The sequence below is a fragment of the Cynocephalus volans genome, chromosome 8 (assembly GCF_027409185.1).
Source record: "Cynocephalus volans isolate mCynVol1 chromosome 8, mCynVol1.pri, whole genome shotgun sequence".
NCBI classification, from domain to species: Eukaryota; Metazoa; Chordata; class Mammalia; order Dermoptera; family Cynocephalidae; genus Cynocephalus; species Cynocephalus volans.
This window is the reverse complement of record NC_084467.1, coordinates 18426743-18448255: the sequence shown is the minus strand read 5'-3', so window position 1 is coordinate 18448255 and position 21513 is coordinate 18426743. Positions and strand designations below refer to the sequence as shown.

The 21513-nt window shown below is 49.2% G+C and overlaps 1 protein-coding gene across 2 annotated transcripts in view; it reads left to right on the top strand.

The window, feature by feature from the left end:
• ASAP3 (ArfGAP with SH3 domain, ankyrin repeat and PH domain 3) overlaps positions 1 to 21064 on the top strand; it is a 42419-nt gene extending 21355 nt beyond the window's left edge. The window contains exons 4-25 of one of the 2 annotated variants that reach the window (XM_063104418.1): positions 827 to 901; positions 2159 to 2208; positions 9098 to 9209; positions 9438 to 9523; positions 9979 to 10054; positions 10237 to 10323; positions 10499 to 10608; positions 11520 to 11589; positions 11915 to 12002; positions 13153 to 13201; positions 13298 to 13488; positions 13574 to 13707; positions 13948 to 14042; positions 14278 to 14455; positions 15405 to 15490; positions 15659 to 15774; positions 16380 to 16447; positions 16532 to 16639; positions 16774 to 16969; positions 17882 to 18107; positions 18646 to 18736; positions 19702 to 21064. In XM_063104418.1, coding sequence (XP_062960488.1) covers positions 827 to 901; positions 2159 to 2208; positions 9098 to 9209; positions 9438 to 9523; positions 9979 to 10054; positions 10237 to 10323; positions 10499 to 10608; positions 11520 to 11589; positions 11915 to 12002; positions 13153 to 13201; positions 13298 to 13488; positions 13574 to 13707; positions 13948 to 14042; positions 14278 to 14455; positions 15405 to 15490; positions 15659 to 15774; positions 16380 to 16447; positions 16532 to 16639; positions 16774 to 16969; positions 17882 to 18107; positions 18646 to 18736; positions 19702 to 19776 — 2367 coding nt within the window. In that variant the 3' untranslated portion in view covers positions 19777 to 21064. The remainder of the gene's footprint in view (positions 1 to 826; positions 902 to 2158; positions 2209 to 9097; positions 9210 to 9437; positions 9524 to 9978; positions 10055 to 10236; positions 10324 to 10498; positions 10609 to 11519; positions 11590 to 11914; positions 12003 to 13152; positions 13202 to 13297; positions 13489 to 13573; positions 13708 to 13947; positions 14043 to 14277; positions 14456 to 15404; positions 15491 to 15658; positions 15775 to 16379; positions 16448 to 16531; positions 16640 to 16773; positions 16970 to 17881; positions 18108 to 18645; positions 18737 to 19701) is intronic. The other variant, XM_063104419.1, reaches the window with a different exon arrangement.
• Positions 21065 to 21513: the final 449 nt, after the last annotated feature.

Below are 21513 nucleotides of genomic sequence, written 5' to 3'. Positions count from 1 at the left end.
GAGTGTGGTGCTGACAACACCAAGTCAAGGGTTAAGATCCCCTTACCGGTCATCTTTTATTAAAAAAAAGAAAGAAAGAAAGAAAGGTGGGTTGAAATGTTACACAGGCCTTTTGGGGTTGTGAAATGACAAAAACCCAACTCAAACTAGGTTAATTTTTTACAAAGGAATTCATTGTCCCCAGTGATGGGGAAGCTGGCTACAGGCTCCTTCCTTTTGTTTTAAATGGTTTTCCTCTGTCTCTGCTTAGTGAACAAGACAGCCCAGCAGGCCCGGATGCACATCTTACCAGAAGAAAGACACAGTCTTCTTCCCACACTTAGGCAGAAAAGTTCTAGGGAGGCTCTTGACTTGGGTCATGTGACCATTCCTGATTCATCACTCTAGCCTGGGGATGGGGTGCTCTGGTCAGATCTGACTCCTGTGTTGGCCCCATCTGACCACAGAGAAGGGGTTCCCCACAGGATAGGGGGCTTTGTTACCATTAGAAGGCAAGAGGAGGAGCTAGCCAGACCAAAACAACAGATGTGCACTACAGATGGACTTGAGAGTCAGAAAGGGGAAGAGAGGGGCTTCTGGCAAAGAACAAGGGTGAGACTGACTGGGGGGTGCTCCTGGAGCAGTGAGGCGATGAGGCTGGAGTGGACTCCGAGCCCCCTGTACTCCCCCCCTGTGATCCCCCCTCCCCTTCCATTTCTTTCTTTCCCCTGCTTCCTTTATCCCCATCGTTCTCCTTTGCCTCATGCTGCTTCACTATACCATGAGCCCCTTGGGGCTAGACAGGCAGTCACCCAAGACATGGATGGGGGTCTCTGTTTTTTTCCAGGTTCAGAATCTGAACAACATTGTCTCTTTCCCCCTGGACAGTCTGATGAAGGGGCAGCTGAGGGACGGGCGACAGGTGAGTTTTCATGTGGGAGTGGTGTTGGAATAGAGTGAGAAAGGGGTGGGCAGGAGACCAGAGGGGAGGTGGGCTGGGCTGAAGGCAGAGGTGAAGTGAGGGGGCTGTCCTGGTGGGAGTGCTAACCCCACACTGCTGCCCTTGGGAGGACTGGAACACCTGGCTCTGTGGTCAGTCTAAGACGGCTGATCTGCTATCTGCCAGGTCCCTTATGTGAAATATCTGGTGTAAATCTTACAGTGACCCCAGGAGGTAGGTTCTGTAGATACTCTCATTGCCATTTGCAGTTTAGGAAGTGAGGCTCAGGGAGTTAAACAACCTGCTTATGGTCTACATAGCTAGGAAGTAGAGGAGCCAGTGTGGGAATCCAGGGATCCTGAATCCCATACTTGAGCTGTTTTCTTTGTGCCTGGCAGCCCCTGGCTGGATGCAGAGTAGAGCTCAAAGAAGGTGACAGAATAATCTCCCTGGGCAGTCTGCCCCAGAAGGCCAGGGGAGGAGCTGTTCTCCCCCAGAGAGTTCCCTCCCTGCCCTAGACTGCACACCAGCCTGGAAACCACCCAAACCAGACAGGCAGCTTTTTTACCTTGGAAGTCAGGGCTATTCAGAAGGGTGTGAACAGCCCAGCTGGATGGGGCCCAGGCAAGCCAGGTCGCACTGGCTTGCTGTGTGTCCTGGGGTAGACTTCTCAGCCTCTCTGTGCATATGTTTCTTTACTTATACCCTTCCTGGTAAGAGGATAATTTGGTACCAGTCAGGAGAAAACAGTGGGATAAAGTTAGGATAATTTGGTACCAGTCAGGAGAAAACAGTGGGATAAAGTTAGGATAATTTGGTACCAGTCAGGAGAAAACAGTGAGATAAAGTTAGGGGGGGAATTTGACCTTCATCCTCCCATCCTCATCCTCATGGCTGATCTCCATCTTCTGAGAGAGAGGACTCAGGGCAGAGCCCTAAGGTCTCCCTATACCCCAGGCCAGGACTCACCAAACTTGACTGATTCTTAGCTGTTATGGGGAGAATCAGGTCAGATGGGTGAAGGGGTTCAGCCTTGAGAAAGAGGGTTGGTTAGGTCTATTTGGGGGGCAGGTTTGCAGTCAGGGCTCAGGGGGCAGTGGTGGTTGGGGAATGGATCTGAGCAGCATAGGAGAGCATGTGAGTGGGGTCGAGCAGGGTCCCCCTAAAGGTAGCAAAGCATACTGTTAATTCCAGAGCTCAGGCTTCCCTTTGGGCAAATTGTTCTTTTTTAAACCACAGGATTCCAAAAAACAGCTGGAGAAGGCATGGAAGGACTATGAAGCCAAAATGTGAGTGGTCACAGCCAGGGTGGTTTGTCCAGGAGAGCAGTGTTTGCTGCTGGGACTTGTCACCTAGAAGTGCATGGCATCCCTCTCTCTAGAGGTATTTACAGGAGGTGGTTTACCCAGGCCTGACCAGATTCTGGGGGCTGGGCCTCAAGAACACCAAAGGGGAGCAATTGTGAGGGGATCTCAGGATGCTGCTCTCAGAGACTGTGGGCAGGGATGGAAAGGAGCCATCATTTACTGAACACCTCCATGTGCCAGTCCTTTAATCCTTACAGTCACCCAGCCCTGTGAGGGAGGTATTAGTATCACAATTACCAGAGGAGGAATTGAGGCTCAGAGAGGTTATGTCACTTGCCCAAGGCCACACAGCTAGGCAGAATCAGAACTAGGGTTCATGCTCTTTGCCCCTCATTCCTCAATGCAGGTGGTATCTATAAACATTTAGTGGACATAGAGGAGGAAAGGGGGTTGATAATCATACCCAGGATTCCTGTGTGTATCACTGGATACTACACATTTCTCACCAGCTACTGGGACCTCATGGGGACAGAAGGAGGCTCAGGCACCCAGTGACCAACTCTTCCTGAGCAGAGGCTCCTCAGACCCTGCCTTCTGAGGACTCTATACAGGCCCCAGTGCTCTGCCAGTGTCCAGCCAGGCCCCTACCTCAGAGTGTCATTTGCTCTTCTTTATAAAATTTTGTTTTGTCTTGCATTTTGCCAAAGAAATGCATGTTCGTTATGAATAATTTAGAAAATATGGAAAAGTAAAAGAACAAAAAATTTCAATCATCCTTAGGAGAGGATTAGAGTCATGTGGGGGGGTACCTAATACTTCTCTGTTGTTTGAATTTTTTTTTTACAAGGTATGGGTAGTACTGTAATTTTATCATTTAAAAAGAAAGGTGGGGCTGGCCTGTTAGCTCAGTTGGTCAGAGCACAACCTTGTAACACCAAGGTCACAGGTTCAGATCCTTGTACCAGCCAGCTGCCAAAAAAAAAAAAAAAAAAAAAAAAAAAAAGTAAGGTGGAGCTACCAAAAAAATAGCAGAAAAATCCTTAAATTGCAAGCCTGAAAGTATTCATATTTTCCATTTATTTTTCTATATATAAAGAAATATCTTTACAAAACTGAGATCAGCCCATCATCAGATGAGTGGATACGGAAAATGTGGTACATCTACACAATGGAATACTACTCAGCTATAAAAACGAATGAAATACTGCCATTTGCAACAACATGGATGGACCTTGAGAGAATTATATTAAGTGAAACAAGTCAGGCACAGAAAGAGAAATACCACATGTTCTCACTTATTGGAGGGAGCTAAAAATTAATATATAAATTCACACACACACACACACACACACACACACACACACACACACACATACACACACAAACCGGGGGGGGGGGAGGAAGAAGATATAACAACCACAATTATTTGAAGTTGATACAACAAACAAACAGAAAGGACATTGTTGGGGGGGAGGGGGGGGGAGGGAGAAGGGAGGGAGGTTTTGGTGATGGGGAGCATTAAAAAAAAAAAAAATTAAAAAAAAAAAATAAATGCATGGGCTCTGGAATTAGAATGACCCAGTTCAAATCTTGCTTCTCCCCCACTTAATAAAAGTTTGTGTGACTTTTATTAAAATTACCTAATATTTCTAAAAAAAAAAAAAAAAAAACTGAGATCATAATAATCATACTGTGTTGTAATGTGTTTTTTCCATTAAAAAAATACATTATGACCACCTTCCTACATCATTACATATTCTTATACAACATCCCTTAAATGGGTGTACACAGTGCCAACATATATATAATCTATAATGTATTTAATCCACCCCTATCATTGGGGAAGCATCCTTGGAACTAAATATTTGCTCCCACCTGTAATTATTTCTGTAGGATCAATTCCAAGAAGTAGATCCTGGAGCTTTTATTGTTGCTCCAGCTCCCAGAGCCATGGGTACCTCCCCAAGTCTGAAGGAAGGCCATGCCTTCTCCCTCCACCAGCATCTCCCATCCCAGCTATGGACGTAGATTCTGTGATGAAGCCTGTGGATGCAGCATAACAATCCCTATGGGGCCTCAACCTTGCCTCTGACGGGGCGTGTCTATCTGCTCTCATTAGAGGCCCAGGGGCGGGTGGTGGAGACACAGGCTATCCTTGTCTTTATGATTTGCTGTGGGGCCACATGGCCCTCTTCTTTCTGAGTTACTTTGATTAAGACTTAGCATTCAGGGTATCATCTACCAATGGAAAGAATAAGCCATACCCTGCTGACCTTTCCGAACGCAGGTCTGTTTGTTTGTTTGTTTGTTTGTTTGTTTGTCTTTTTGTCTTTTTGTGACCGGCCACACCGCGCTCAGCCAGTGAGCGCACCGGCCATCCTTATATAGGATCCGAACCCTGGGCGGGAGCACTGCCACGCTCCCAGCGCCGCACTCTCCCGAGTGCGCCACGGGGTCGGCCCTGTTTTATTAGATTTCTGTATTGAGCTTTCCTATAAGATTTCATTTAAAGAAATGTCTTCTTTTAGTTGATGCGGAAAGGGGCTTGGCTAAGGTTATTCAGCGAGGTATTGACAAGACCTAAACTAGAACCCAGAGTTTCTGAGTCTGGTCCTCTTTCTGCCATGTTACATGGTCTCCTGGCTCCTACCATGGAGCTACATAGTTTGAGCTACATGTCCTGGCACAGGTGACTGTGTACATTCCTTTTCATGAGGGCTGCAGGTATGGCGTGATATTAGTGAGCCATAAGCTGCTGTGTAATCCCACCTCATCTTTACCAAACCAGTCTGGGCAGCAGCTGGAAGGGCCCAGGGCCCTGAGAGCATCTGTTGAATATTACTTAGAGCCTCAGCCCTGGTTGTTCATATAGGAAGAGGCTTCCCTCTCCACATGGGGCTGCTGAGAAAGGCATCCCAGACCCTGTGCAGGGGCCAAGTTTATCTAGGCTGTTCTATATACAGGTCTGTGTCCTCATCTGTAAAACAGGGCCAGTGATACCCTGCAGGATCCACGTGGAGATGAAATAAGCATACAAAGTGCCCAGCACTTCAGTTTGACCAGTATTAGCTATCTCCCTGAACCAAAACTGGGACCAGCATGAGGAAGAGAATGAGAGGCACAATCCAAGATGTCTGCTCCTAGCATTTTCGCTGACCCGCTTGTGGTCTTGAGCGAGTCATTTTCCCTTCTCTGAGTCTCAGCTTCATCATCTGTAAAATGGTCCCTGACTCTTATCTCTCAGAAAAGACACAGTGTGACTGTCACCAGCTATTGAGAACCAGGCAGGGAAGGGAGATGGAACAAATCTGAGCCACATTGTTGGTTACCAGTGCTGTCTCCAAGGCTCTAGCATGACACAGACCTGGGTTCAATTCCTGCCTCCATCACTTAACAGCTGTGTGACTTGGACAAGTGACTTATTGTCTCAGCCCCAGGCTCCTCATCTGTAAAATGGGGTAATGATTCCTGCCTCATGGGGTTATCAGTTTAGTATGTGAAGGGCCTAGCAGCATGCCTGGCACAAAATTAACCATTAAAAATAATAATAATAATAATAATAGCAGTTAATACTCATTTACAGCTTCCTTTGTGCCAGGCACTGGGATAAACTCTTTACATTATCAGATTTATTCCACCTGGTAGGGAAAGGTGCTATTATTATCCTCAATTTATAGGTAAGTAATGAGGAAAAAGACACCACCACAATCCCTGCCTAAGTGGATCCCACTGGTTTTGTAAGGCACAAGAGAGAATAAAGAATTAAAATACAATAAATAATTAAGATACAGAGTGACAGTGCCATAACGATACTATCAGCACAAGGGTGGCAGAAAAAGCAGGTAGTTTTGTTTAGAAATAGGGATGGGTAGTTGAAAAAGGCATCTTGGGAGAGGTGGCACTTAGCCTTGGCTCAAGGTTCAAGGTTGGCAGGTGCTTGATTTGTTTTGAGTCCTTTCCTTCCCACCCCCCTCCTCACTGCACCAAGAGTACCTGATCTTCATCTGTGAATAACATCGGACGTGCTGTAGTCCGTTCTGCAGTTATCTCTTTTCTTAGTAACTGACATTTAAGCACTTTTCACCCACTATTTAATTTCATTCCTTCTTCTGCAACTCCACTTAAAGAAAATAAAAATATTCCTAACATTCGAAATGTTTTAAAAACGTTGGTAATCCTTTGAGAACAGGAAGGAAATGGGAGTTTTTATTTTCGGGGAGTGGGGGAAGTACTCTCCAGATATCGGTTTGAGGTGTGTCAGGTCATCTCAGGATGACTGTCAGACTTTGTAGGGCAAATCTCTGTGAATTATCATAGCTGAGGCCAAGGGACAGAGCTAAGTAATTGACAAAGCCATGCACAGTACTTCACAGTTTATCTTTACCCTGAACTAAGTAGCTCCATCTTTAATCTCTACTCACGTGAAGAACTAAAAGAAAGCAAGAAATAAGGATGTACCCTATGCTAAATTAATTATCTAAATGAATCACCAAAAGTTATTAGTATAGATCTGGCCGGTTAGCTCAGTTGGTTAGTGTGCAGTATTGTAACACCAAGATCAAGAGTTTGGATCCCTATAACAGTCAGCTGCCAGCCGCCAAAAAAAAAGGTTATTACCAGAATGTCGTCATTACCATCATTAGCATCATCATAATCCTGTCATTTGTTAAGGTCTTACCATACACCAGGAACTGTCCTCAGTGTTTCCTATGTATTCTAAAATCCAAGGACTATGTATCATTCTTATTCTCGTTTTCAAAATGTGGAAACAAGCTTAGAAAGATTTGTAAAGGTTAAGTGAAGGAACTGCCATTTAAATCCAGATCTACATTTCCAACCACTGTACTATATTGCAGCTTGCCTTTTGTGCATTTACTCTGGAGCAGACGTCCTTCCATGTCAGTACACACAGATTTTTTCCATCCTTTTTAATAGCTACATAGTTTTCTTATACTTGCATTTATCTAACCACTTCCTATTGATAGACATTTAGCATATTTTTCATCTTTCACTATTGAAAGATATGGTAACAAGGTACACCGGGAGATCCCCCTACCCACTGCAGCTGATCTGTCCACTCAGTCTCCCACCTTCCTTAGCAAGCTGCCAGGCATGTTGTTGCTAACACACTCTAGGCCTTTGCCTCCCCTCTCTGTTGCTCATCCTCAGATCCCTCAAAAAAGCATCTGCTCTGACCCCCAGGCCCGGTTCACAGGGTCAGTCTCCATCCCAGCTCCACCACCTTTAAACAAACACACAGTTGGAGTCTCAAAAAACTTCTGGGAAGACTTTTAAAAAGTTTAAAAAGTTTGCAGAGCCTTGCTCTAGAGCAAAGTCTGGTTGTCACACCTAAGGGAATGCTCCTGGCAGCTAGTGGATAAAGGTCAGAGATGCTGCTAAACATACAAACCACAGGGTACCTTCTCACAACAAAGAATTATCTGGAAAAAATGTCAGTAGTTCCAAGGTTGAGAAGCTGCTCTACTGGTCTCCAGGGACAGATTCTGTATATAAAAACATGGGATACATGGTCTTACCTCAGTAAGGCCCAGAATTTCAGAGCCAGAAGAGACCTAAAATCTTATTGTAGGCCATTGCTTCCTCAGTTCACAGATGGGAAAACTGAGGCCTTGAAGGGCCTATAATAACAGCTATTGTGTTTTCTGTGTGCTAAGTCTTGTCTATGCCATGACTCATCTGGAGAAAAGTAAGCCTCCCCATATTCCAGATGAGGAGACTGAGGCAGTGCAGAGAGGGGAAGTCATGCAGCTAATAAGCAGCAGAGCCTGTATCAGTCCCACTTTACCTTTGTCTTACTGCTCAGGGCTGGCACCTACTTGGGAGCAGAACTGTTAAGCAAGACATCTCCTTTATTTTATTTTAATTTTTTAAAAAGATGACCGGTAAGGGGATCTTAACCCTTGACTTGGTGTTGTCAGCACCACGCTCTCTCAAGTGAGCCATGGGCCGGCCCTAAGACATCTCCTTTATATGGCATTTGTGGTCACATGCGCCCAGCCTGAGATGTGGAAATACTCTCTTGCCTGTGAGTGGGTGGTCTGATGGGTGTGGGATCTCCAGGAAACAATTTACACACAGATCCACCCATCCCCAAAGAGAGAAAACAGTCAGTCTTTGAGATCCATAGGGGGAAGGCCAAGGTTACTCTTAGCTACAGAGATGGGAAGCACTCTCTCTCTCCACTTAAAAAGAACAGAACAAAGGTTTTCTAAGCTTTAAATGGGAAGCTTAGAAGAATGAAGGCTCTTTGTGGTCTTATAACCCATGGTCCTAAATCCCTTCTTGGCAAATCAGAACTGGCCATCCCAAATCCCACCTGGTCCTATCTGAACCCATCATGCCCTGCATAAAAACCTTCAAATCTTTCCCACTGGTCTTGGGGGAAAGACCAAGGAGTTTAGCATAGTCTGAATTAGGCCCTGCATGATCTGGTCCCTCTTCATGTCAGCTGGCACCACCTGCCTCTCTCTCTGCATGTGGCTCCGATCCCTCCTGCCTCTGGGCTCACCTGGTCCGATCCTCATGCCTAGTCCTTGCTTTCTCCAAGTTAACTTCTCAGGCTTCAGATTCCAGCTCAGACATTTCTTGAGCAGCCGCATCTAGGTTGGAGCCCCCATTTTACTCTCCCATAGCTCTGTGCATGGCTGTGGCTTACTTCATGTCTTTCTCCCCCACGACCCTGTGGGTTCCCTGAATCTGCCTTGTTCACCATTGTACCTGCCCCACCACACAGCTGGCACACAGCAGGGCCTTGTGCACTGCATGGCCCCCTCACTCATGTGTCCATGCCAGAGAGGAGGATGTAGGGACTGTCGAGAGTTGTTCAGGCCTCTCTTTCCTTGGCGTCTAGGGCCAGGCTGGAGAAGGAGCGGGATCGGGCCAGGGTGCCAGGAGGGAGCCCTGGGGAGGTGACCCAGGACACACAGAGAGAGCGGCGTGTCTTCCAGCTACACATGTGTGAGGTATGGGGTGCTCTGGGGTGCACATGGGGGTGGGATGTGTCTTCCTCTCTGCCTCTCCTGAACCCCCGGGGGCCCAGTCACAGGCTCAGGTCCTGGCCAGATGGCCCTGTGGGATGTCACCAAGGCTGAATCATGGCCAAGAGGACCAGCCTGGGATGGGGACTGCAGCCCCTTGTCCCCAGGATCCAGCTTCAGCTCACATCATACCTCTTCCTCCCCTCCCCCTAGTACCTGCTCAAAGCTGGGGAGAACCAGATGAAGCAAGGTCCTGACTTCCTTCAGAGCCTCATCAAGTTCTTCCATGCCCAGCACAAGTAGGTATCTTCCCATGTCCTTGCCCCAGCCCTTCAGGTAATGGAACAAGGTCCCTCTCCAGGGTCAGGCAGACCCTCTAGATCTCTTTGAATGTCTGGACCTTGTTGGCAATGCTTTTCACAGCTCCTCTTTATTGAGTGCTCACCATGTGTCAGGCACTAAGTACTTTACACATTTGACCTCCCTTAATCCTCAGTACCTCTGGGAGCACGTACTGCTATTGTCCCCATTTTACAAATGAGAAAACTGAGGCTCATTTACCATGATCACTCAGCTAATAAGTGAGAGGGATTTAAACCCAGAGACTCTTGACTGTGGAGTGCCTGCTCCTTGCCATCAGATTATACTGCCCCTAGGTGGCCTATGATCCTTAGAGCACCTTCTTCCATACTTCTGGCTTCATCTGTCATTTCATCTTTCTTTGGATCCTTGTTTGGCCTCTGGGACCTCTTAGCTTTTTCCAAGATGGCTGGAAGGCTGCTCAGAGCCTGTCCCCCTTCATCGAGAAGCTGGCAGCCTCAGTACATGCAGTAAGTTGGGCCTCATCCTTGGGCATGTGGTCAAGCCCCCTTTCCCTCTGGGATGATCTGTGGGTGTGGAAGAGCTGGCCCCTTCCCATAGAGTGAGGCTATTGCCCTTCTGCTCTGGATTTGGGATCTGTGTCTGACAAATCTGCTGGCTGGTGATGGGGTCCTGTCCTTTGTCACCGTAGCTGCGTCAAGCCCAGGAGGAGGAGCTACAGAAGCTAACCCAGCTCCGGGACTCCCTCCGAGTGACTCTGCAGCTTGACAGCAGAGAGGTCAGCCCCTGAATCATCCCAAAAGGAATGCCTCCCCCACAGCCTGCCATGGAGGGAGGGAAAGAAGGAAGACCCCACAGGGTCCCCTTGAGAAGTCTCCCTGAGTGAGCCCCGAGCAGAATGGGCTCTTCCCATCCAGACACCCTGAGGTCTCCTTTGCATGTCTGTGGGACAGGAGCACTTGAGCAGGAAGAACTCAGGAGGTGGCTACAGCATCCACCAGCACCAAGGCAACAAGCAGTTTGGGACTGAGAAGGTGGGCTTTCTGTACAAGAAAAGTGATGGGTAAGTGACTCAGAGAGGTTAAGTGACTTGCCCAAAATCACACAGCTAGTAAATGACATGGTTGGGGAAGCTGCCTAAAGCGACTGTTCTTATCATTAATATAGACCCTGAGGGTTCTGAACCTTCTATTCTGGGAATGCAAAAATCATCAAATCCTGGGTTGCCCAGGACACCTGAGCATGTGAACTTCTGCTAGAGGTCACTGGTTGTTCTTAAAGAAGAATAGCAGCAGCTAACACTTACTGAGCATTTACTCTGCCCTCAGAATTCTTGACCTATACAATATTCTGAATATGCCTAGAAATGAAAGTATTAACTGTGCCTTGATCCCTGGAGTTAAAAAAAAAAAAATCTGTGAAATTCGAAAGTCCTTATGGGATATATTCATGTTTCTACATACCGATCAGATTTTATCAGAGAAGAATAACTTTGAACAAGAAGCCAGTGAATATTTAACTCTTAAGGGATAAGAGTCAGGTAGTTTTGGATCATGGATTTACAAATTTTATTTTTGGGATCTCAGTACTGATCTTGCTTAGTTTAACCATAATTCATCTGTTGTGGTCAAGGTCCTGTTACTCCTCTCAGACTAGGAGCTCCCTAAGGTTGTGAGCTGTGTCTCCGCTCTCAGGCTAGAAGGTCTCAGAGGGCCAAAGTCACATCGTCCCCTTAGAATAAGGATTCCCAGAGAGTGGGTCTGTTTCTCCATCAGACTGGGAGCGTCCTGAGGACAGGACTGTGTCTCTTCCATCAGAAGGGAGCCCCAGAGAGTAAGGGTGTAGGAGTCAGGGGAGGGAAGAGGTAAAGAGATGTGGCTAGAAGTAATCCAGGTGGGGCCAGGACTGTTTTCTGATACAGAAGAATTAGGTGTGAGCCTTGGGTCACTGTCTTTCTATCCCTCTGGGCCTTAGAATTCGAAGAGTCTGGCAGAAAAGGAAGTGTGGGGTCAAGTACGGCTGCCTGACCATCTCACACAGCATGGTGAGGCCTGGAGGCGGTGGGGTCTCAGGGCACTGTGGATCCTCTCCCCTGGTGTTCTGAGCAGACAGATGTCAAGCCTTCCCTCCAAGACTGGCCCCCAAACTTGGATCCAGGGAGCTGGAGACCCCTTGGGGGAGGAAGGAAGGGATCCAAAGCCCCCAACCTAGTCTCTGTCTATACCTGTGTCTTTGAGTTGCTGGGAGAGGGAAAACATAAACTGGAACGGGATTATTTTGCCTGCTTAACAGGTTGGGAAACCAAGGCTTAAAGAGTTTGGGAGGCCCAGAGGGTAACATGTACATTTTCCACCCCCAAATTGCTATAGATAAACCGGCCCCCAGTCAAGCTGACGCTACTGACGTGCCAAGTGAGGCCAAACCCTGAGGAGAAAAAGTGCTTCGACCTGGTGACCCGTGAGTCCCTGCCCCCTTCTCCTATAACTGACTTGTCAGCCCCTAGGAGGCTTTAATTAGGGCTTTATGCCCAATTCCACACAGGTCATCAAATAGCTGCTATAGCAGGCATAAGACTCCTTAGGCCCTGGACATTCTTTTTAGAGACTTCACACCACATCACATTAAATATTAAAATGCACATTAAACATTAAAATTTTTTAAATGTGATTATTTATGTAAAACATATTTGAATGAATTTGGGTAATCTGGCTTTTGAATGATTATTTCTTTAAATTTTTTGCTTTCACCCTTTGGAGCCTTTAGTGCCAGGCTTTATGTGAGGGCAGGCATGGAGAGAAAGACCTAGATCTCATCTTAAGGGAGCTCTCTGGCAGGGGCATAAGGTGGGGACCCAGGACTGTAAGATGAGGGGGGATGTCCAGAGGATAGAGGTGCAGATATAGCCCCATGGAAGATTAGAGAGAGGCAAGGCCTGCCCTGCTGTGGGGAATCAGGAAAGGCTGCTTGGAGGAAAGAGCACTTGAGTTTAGCCTTGAAGGACACAGAATGTAGAGTTTGGGAAAGGACATTTCAGGAGACAGGATTGGCATGATGAAAGGCATGGAAGTGGGAGAGGGGGTCTGGTCAGCTCAGCCATAGTGGAGGGTTCACATAGGAGTGGTGGGAGATGAGGACTGGGAATGGCTCTTAAAGGTTTGGGCCTTATTTTCTGGCAGTAGGGAGCCCTGGGGGGTCTTGAAGCAAGGGGCATGGTGTGATTAGAGAAGACCCTTAGGCACAACAGCTGAGCAGCAGGTGCAGGCTGGGGCCAGGGGAAAGAAGGGAAGCAGAGGACCAGACAGGAGGTTGACTGGTGGCAGTTGGTTTGGGGGATACGCTGCCTCTGTGCTGGGTGGGGTTCTGTGCCCTGGGAGACCTCCCTGAGCCTGGAATGAGGGCTTCACATGGAGGGAGGCTTGTTGGGATCCTACTCTGCAGGTGACTTCTGAGAAACTGTCCTGCTGCTAGCCACTGTCCTCACCCTCCCCACGCTTAGCTTGGGAGGGTCTGACCCCACAGGGACAAAAGCTCCATCTGGACCCAGCAGTTTGGGGGTGGAGGGTTCCAGGATTTCTGTGGGTCAGATGTTCCATTCTCTCCCCAACAGACAACCGGACGTACCATTTCCAGGCAGAGGATGAACATGAATGTGAGGCGTGAGTGCCTTGTCAGCCGCCCTTGTGGGTGGGGACAGGGGAGCTTTATCTCTTCCCAGCCTCTCATCCCCACCCCACCCCACACACTCTCGGCAGGTGGGTGTCAGTGCTACAGAACAGCAAGGATGAAGCCTTGAGCAGCGCCTTCCTCGGGGAGCCCAGAGGCAGCCTAGGGTCCTGGGGGGGCGCCGGGCTGGACGGGGAGCCCCAGGACCTCACGAAGCTGCTCATTGCCGAGGTGAAGAGCAGGCCTGGGAACGGCCAGTGCTGCGATTGTGGAGCTGCAGGTTGGGCTGGTGAGCCAGGGCGGGAGGGGGGTGGAAGTGGAGGGGAGAGGTCACACCTCCAAGCAGAAGCTGCTCTCCTCTGCAGACCCCACGTGGCTCAGCACCAATCTGGGCGTGCTCACCTGCATCCAGTGCTCTGGTGTCCACCGTGAGCTGGGCGTGCGCTTCTCACGCATGCAGTCCCTCACCTTAGACCTGCTGGGCCCCTCCGAGTTGTTGGTGAGGGCAGGGGTGAGGCCAGAGGGACAGTTGGGGTTGTGGTTTGATCAGGGTCGGGGCTTGGGCTGACTGGGTTAGTCCAAACTTGTAGGGTCGTTGGGGGTGGGGCTGGGCCAAGGTGGGCTGGATCCTGATGAGCCAGAAAGAGGGTGGTCAGGGATGGGGCCTCTGAAGGCTCAGCCCTCCAGGGAGCGCTGTCCTAACCACTTGGTCTTTCCCCCCACTTTCCCTCGACTCCAGCTGGCCTTAAACATCGGAAACACGTGCTTCAATGAGGTGATGGAGGCCCAGCTACCCTCACATGGCGGCCCTAAACCCTCAGCTGAGAGTGACATGTAAGGGGGGATTCACCGATGGAGGGGTGTTCTGGCTGGGAGATTCTGCCTCCCCAGAGCCCAGGGTCTAGAAGGATCTTGGATCAGAAGTCTGGGGAGAGGGGAGTCTCAGATCTGGTAGTCTCCAGGACGTGATTCTGGGGAAAAGGAGACCTGTATTTCATGTGGTATGGTTCCAGGGGTCAGCTGAGTGGAAATGGTCCTTGCTCTGAGATCCCCTGGTTGCTTTTGGTAGGAGCACCCGCAGGGACTACATTGTGGCCAAGTATGTGGAACACAGGTTTGCCCGCCAGTCCACATCTGATCCTCAGAGACTCAGGACAGCCATTTGCAACAGGGACTTCCTGTCGGTACTGGAGGCCTTTGCTAGTGGGCAGGACTTCGGACAGCCTCTGCCAGGGCCTGATGGGCAGGTAAGAATCCCCTCCAAAAACCACTTATAATCCACCTGCACTCACACACTCCCCAGTTCTCCTGCAGGATTACCTGTGACTCCCCTCTGCCCACCTCTGGCATTCACTCAAATCTTGGCCCTCAGAGAGGTAAATAGGAAGTAACCCAGCTCCAGTCAAGCAGGCCAGGGCGGGAATCCTGGCTGTGTCTTTCCCTAGCTGTGTGATCCAGGGCAGGTTACTTAACTTCTCTGAGCCTCATTTCCTCATCTGTAAAATGGGTTAATAACGGCACCCACAGGGTTGAAGTAAGAACTAATTAATGTATATAAAGGGCCTAGTGCATAATGGGTGTACAATAAATGTGAATTTCTTTTTTTTTTTTTACTTGAATAGCCTTGGAAATGGCTACAAGTAGGTCTGATTAGAGCAGGGAAGGCCATCTCATTGGCTATTCCCATAACAAACGTCATGTGAGCAGGGAGAAAGGATATGGATATCAGAGATATTTGAAAGAGTAAATGGACAGGAGTTGCAGACTGATTGGACATCTGAAATAGGATGTCTTTGAGCTATTTGATATTGTGGTGGGCTGTCCAGTGGGCAGCAAGAGTGCAGCATTTAGGTTAGGTAAGAATTTGGTACAGCCTATACATGAGTGCTAGCAGAAAGAATGAGGTTGTTGAGGTCTCAGGGGCAGTGGGAGCAGAGAGAGGAGCCCAGGGCCAAGAACCAAGTTCGAGAAACGCTTTCTGTTGAGGACAGAGGAGGAAGAACCATTGAAGGAAACAGTGAGAGAATGGGCCTTCGCCTTCCTCCCAACCATGAGGTTCCATCCATTCAGTCTCATCTCTCAGGGGTTCTGGCAGCTTCATATCGGGTGCTGGGGCAGCAAGAGTTCAAAAGGGTAATGTTGGGTTGGGGCAGGTGAACGGGGGGAAACTCAGAGGTGTGGTGGATGTGTATTCAGGCACCTGGAGAGCTTGCCTTGCACTTGGCTGTCAAAGTTGCCAACCAGACCTCCCTGCCCCTGGTGGATTTCATCATCCAGAATGGGTAAGAACCTCCCTGCCCATCTGTCCACCTATTCACACCCTCCCTTCTTTCCTTCCTCTTCTTCCACTCTCCTCCCTCCTTTTCGCTCCCTCTTTTTACCCCTGACTCTGACCCCCTCACGTGGCTGTTTCTCTTCCTTTCCTCCGGACCCCCCACTGTCACCTACAGGGGTCACCTGGATGCCAGGGCTGCAGATGGGAACACTGCTTTGCACTATGCCACCCTCTACAACCAACCTGACTGCCTCAAGCTGCTACTGAAGGGGAGAGCTTTGGTTGGCACAGGTGGGGCTCCAACACTTCCATCAGACTCCCATTCCTGACTGCCCCTCACGTGGGACTTTCTGCCTTTTTCTCAGACAAAGATCACTGATAATAAGTGTGGACTTTGCAGACTTGGGTTGTAGACTTAGCTTGCTTCTGATCACTTCTGTGACCTTGGGGGTTTGTCATTCATCTCTTGAACCTCAGCTTCCTCATCTGTAAAATGGGAATAATACCACTGACCTAGTGGGCCTGCTGAAAGGATAGAATAATGTTTCTGAAAGTACCTAGCCAAATAAATATTAGATGGATAATCTGAATAATAGAGATTATGATAGCCACCATTTATTATTTAACATGTGTCCAGTAACATGCCAAGTGCTTTACACACGATAATTAGTTTGATCCTCCCAACAACCTTGTCAGGTAGTTACAAGTATCATATTCATTTTATAGATGAGACAATTAAGGCCAGAGAGGTTAAGTAACTTGCCCAAGGTCACAAAGCCAAGAAGTGGTAAAGCCAGGATTCAAACCCAGACATTCTGATTCCAGAGGCCAGTCCTAATCTCTAAGCTATAATGTCTCTGACCCTGACCATGACCCCTGACTTTACTCCCTCACAGTGAACGAGGCAGGAGAGACAGCTCTGGACATAGCCAAGAAGAAGCAGCACAAGGAGTGTGAGGAGCTGGTGAGGAAGAGGAGTCCCCTGATCCTTTCTCTCTCCCTGCTGAGCCCCTGACCCTCTGAACTATCAAGCCTTTGTTTTTGGCAGCTGGAGCAGGCCCAAGCTGGGACCCTTGCCTTCCCTCTGCACGTGGACTACCCCTGGGGAATTTCCATGGAGCCTGGTTCTGACAGTGAGGAGGATGAGGAAGAGAAGGTGCGTCCTAGCCCCTGCCCCTTCAGGCTTCTAGATGGCAAGAGGAAAGAGACATATGAAACCTGGTGTGGGGAGGGGCAGGGCTGAACTGGAGGAACCAGGCTGTCCTCTTTTCCACACTTTTGTCTCAGCAGCGCTGCCCTCTGAAGCCCCCAGCCCAGGCCCGCTGGGCCGGTGGGAGGCTGGACATCAGCAACAAGACCTATGAGACTATCGCCTGCCTGGGACCAGCCACCCCTCAGAGCCAGAATGAGGACTGTCCCCCACCTTTGCCAGTGAAAAACTCTTTTCGGACCGTGGTCCATGGGCGTGCGGGACATGCCAGTGGAGGTACGGTTGGCTGCCCAGAGAGATGCTCATCATAGCATTCATTGATGACCTATTTTATGCTCGGACAGTCACCTCTCAGGCAGGGTTATCATCTTCCCTTTACAGGTAAAGGGACAGAGATGTTAAGTAACATGCCCAAGATCCCACAGCTAATAAATCTCCATGTGGGATTCAAACCCAGGTCTGTCTTATTCCAAATTTGTCAGTGCTTCACCTAAATAAACAGAGAGAGGAGGTTATTGAGTATCTACTGTGTCTTGAGTCCTTTGAAAGCTACTAAGACACAGTCTAGTGGGGGAGATAAAAACTGGAATGCATTTCATTATAATACAAGGCACAGTGTGATATAGAATGCAAATCCCAAAAGGACAGGGACTTTGAGTATTTTGTTGGCTACTATTTCTCCAGCAGCTAGCACAGAACCTGGCTGTTTTCAAGAACTATTTGTTGAATGAATGAACAAGCTTATTCTGGAAGGTTAGGGGAGGGAGGGACTATGTTCTGTTGGGAATGGGAGGTGGTTTAGGAAGGCTTCCTGGTGGGGGTAGCATCTGAGCTGAGCCTGAGGAATGGACAGGAGAGTCCAGACTGAGGAGAGGGTGTGCACAGAAGCAAAAAAATGTCTACATGGCCCTGGCTGTTGTGCGTGAATGCTCCAGCTGAAGGAGAATGCTGGGGGGCCTTGGGGAGTGGGCAGTTGGGAGGGAACCATAATAGATCCTAGAGGTCAAAGACTGCTTTAAAACTGAGCACTGGGCTGGCTGGTTAGTTCAGTTGGTTAGAGCGCAGCCTTGTAACACCAAGGTCAAGGGTTCAGACCCCCATACCCGCCAGCCACCAAAAAAATAAATGAATGAAATAAAATTAAGCAGAGTAAGTGATAAAGACAGGCTTTATCTATTCTGATTCCAGATTGTTCTGAAGTCCCCAGCCTGAGTTTGGAGCCCCTTGAGGCTTCTGAAAGCCTGAGCAGTCCAGCCTCCTACTCCTCCAGCCTCACAAGTCCTGTGGAACCCGGGAGTCCCAGCCAAGCCCTGCCAAATTCTGAGGAGGGCCTTCGGGAACCCCCAGGCACTTCCCGACCCAGCCTGACATCTGAGACCACCCCTGCAGAGTTCTATCCCCCTGTTAGGTTCAGGTTGGTGAGGGCCCAGCTGTGCAACCTGGACAAGTCTCCTGACCTCTCTTAGTATCCATGTATTTCTCCACCTCTAAATAATACCTGCCTAAAGACTGGGCTGTGTTCTAGCCCTGGAGCCCATGCCTTCTGCAGAAATGCTGGACCTTGCGGGGAGGGTGATCGGACCCTTTCCCCCTTCACACCTGCTCCCAAGTCCAGCCTGGAGACCTGGGGAGGAGCCGGGGACCCTGGCTGTTGAAGCTGGAGTAGAAAAGGTTTAGCCCCACCTCACCTGTGTGGCTTGTTTCCTCCTGCAACCCAGGATCCAGTTTTCTCCCTTCCTTGCAAACCCTTTCAGTCTGGGGTTTGGGGAGAAGAAGACTTGGGGATATCCCCAGAGCCCTCTTGGGCCTGGGATAGACCCAGCCTGGGGGCCTTGTTGACTGTCTACCCACCATCCTAAGCCCGCATCCCCGCTCTATTCCTGAGCCCTTTCTCCCCACTCTGAGGGGCTCTCTGGGCACCAGGGTCATGTTGGCCTTTCCTTGCCTTCCAGCTCCGAGAGCACTCGCTCCTATCGGCGGGGGGGCCGGAGCCTAGAAGACGGTCTCTCAGCCAGGCAGCCTGTGCCCAGAAGGAACATGCCGGTAGGAGCTCCAGGGTTGTGGTTTGAGGGGTGGTAGCAGGGTGTCTGGGAGGCAGAGTCAGTCAAGAGTAGGCCATTGGGGTGAGAGACCTCTCTCCATGATTGGGGTACATATGTGCCCAGGCAGCCACGGTTTGGCCAGTCCCTGTCCTGGTGCTCCTCTTTCCCATTTTAGCCCAGAGCTGGGTGAAGCTAAGTAGAGCCCAGGCCTTGAGGGAGGCAGAGGTGACAAGGCCCAAGCTCTGGCTGCTACCCAGGAGAGGATGAGCAGAGCTGTGTCAGCCAGGCCAGTCACTCAGAAGAGGCAGGATTAGGGTGGCTGTGTACCAGCCCTTGGTTTCCCTAACTCTCCCCTTGTACAGGAGTCTTCTGGAATCTGAGGGTACTTCCAGATGCCAGGCATAGAGGGATGTGACAAGGACAGGGCAAGAGCTGTTATTCTTAATCCAGCTTCTCCCTACTGATCACAAAGTCTCTAACAATTAGATGTCTTTTGTTGAACCTGGGAGTGGGCAAAGATCAGAGCCAGCTGTGTTGGGAAGGAAGCCTCCTTTATCTCTTGTTTCCTATAGATTCCTCAGGGATGGCATTGGTTGTGCTGTGCTGTGAGTGGGGGATGGCAGGGGCAGGAACTTGGTCTCTCTGGGGAATTGTCATCTTCAGTCCATCAAAGTCAGGCACGAGATACAAATCTGTATCTACATCCAGGTTCCGCTATTGCCCTGAAAATCCATCTCCCGGTCTTTAGTTAATGCCTGTTGTGGCATGTATGATAGTAAAAGCTCAGGCTTTACAGTGAGGACACTTTGGGCAAGTGGCTTTACTTCTTCATGCCTCAATTTTATCATCCGTAAAATGGGAATAATTTAATCTACCCATAATAGGACAGTTGTGAAACTGAGTGAGATAAACACCTGATTCATAGTAGGTGCTTAGAAAATGTCACTTTCATCCTTCTCTCCCCAGGTTGGCTTCACTGAAGGAGATGGCTCAAGGGCTGGGGTTCTCCCAGCAAGTTCAGTGCAACTTTTGCAAGACTAGCTCCTTGCTGACCCCTGCGTGCCCCATGCTGGACCCCAGTGTTCAGAGCTGAGACCTGAGCCCAGAAGACTGGGGAGCTGAGGCGTTCATTCTCTTGGGTCTTGCTCTCTCTGTCCCTTGTGCCTCTGTGGCTGGCCTTCCTGCCATGGGCCATGCTCCCACCAAGGACAATGGGCCCTTCCATATTAGGGCTGACGGCAGTTCTTTCTCCTCTATCTAATCACCTCCCATGGGCAAGGAAGCCCTGTGGCTGGAGCTGAGCATTCCTGAGCTAGCTGCAGCTGCAGAACTCTCAGTCCCTCATCAGACCAGGACTGTGTTTCTCCCATCAGTCTGGAGGCTCTACATGGGTCACCAGCCTTCCATCATCATTCTCCACATCCAAATCAGGGACTCTGCCAGACTAGGGACTGTCTTCTCAGCCATTTATTAGTCCAGTATTCTTTTATTGAATTCCAACTCTATGTCCAGACCTATTAGACATTGTGGATGCCACATAAGACAAGGACCCTGCAGCTGTGGTCCCTTGCTGGAAAGCTGATGGCAAGGGTTGGGCTTGGGAGTGAGCTGGGCCATATTCCAGGGGATAGTTCTGGGCTCAGGGGCAGGAGCAACAATCAGCTGTTTATACCTGTATGACCACTGAAGTTGTCTACAGCCCATATCCATTCTGGTCAGTCAGTATCCATGCTGTACTGACTATTAAATAAATATTATGAATGTCACTCCTTTTGAGGGACAGCACAGCCTTCCCTGGGATCTCTCCTAATTTCCCCAGCCAGGAAGTAGAGGAGGACTCACACACATGTTTGCCTAATCTTCTGATTTAGCAGGAAGGAAAGGAATAGTCTGGGATGATTGATCCCCACTTCTCTCCTCCTTTTCTTGGTTAACTCAGGAGGCTTCCAGCCTCAGGGGAGTGAAGGGCAAAAAGGAGAAAGGAGAGTGATAGGAATGGGAGGACAGAGACTTCAAGGTTCTCCTTCCCAGGCTCGAAATTGCACCATTGCTCAGCCTGATTAGAACGCAGATACACCTAAGCCATCATCAGCCACTAACATCTCGATTTTGTGGTCGCTGGGTCCTGGGCCCTGGTAGGGATGGGGAGACCAGAGAGTGCCAAAGACCAGTGCAACGGTCTGGCCTGGGCGGCTGGGCTGTTTACCTGGAGACCCGACTGGTCTTTGGTCCTACAGGAACACGGTTGGCTTTTGAGCCTCCAGTGTCGGTTTTGTTCATCTCAGACTTGTTATTTCACTCATCTCTAATAAAGGATTTTTGGGGTAAATTCCAGTGGTTTCATTTATGTGATCTGAAGATAGGGAAGGGAAAAGAATCTTGGGGCTTAAAATTCTTTCTCTGGACCTGACAAGGGAGACAGCTTGGTGTGGAGCAACCAGGGTGTTTTTGCCCCAGGGGACATTTGACAAAGCTGAGACAGTTTTGATTGTTCACAACTACTGGCATCTAGTGGACAAAAGTCAGGGATGCTGCTACACATCCTACAATACACAAATCAGCCACCGCAATGAATTATCCTGTCCAAAATGTCAATAGTGCTAAGGCTAAGAAACCCTGGTGTGGAGGAAAGAACACTGGCCTAGGAGTCTGGAGACGTGAAGTTTTGGTTCTGCCATGGTCCCTGTCCCAGTCCCTATTGATTACCCTGAGACAAAGATTTGGGAGGAAAGTAGTTTGTGAGGTGATCCCAGGAAGCATAGTGAGGAGGTAGAGAAG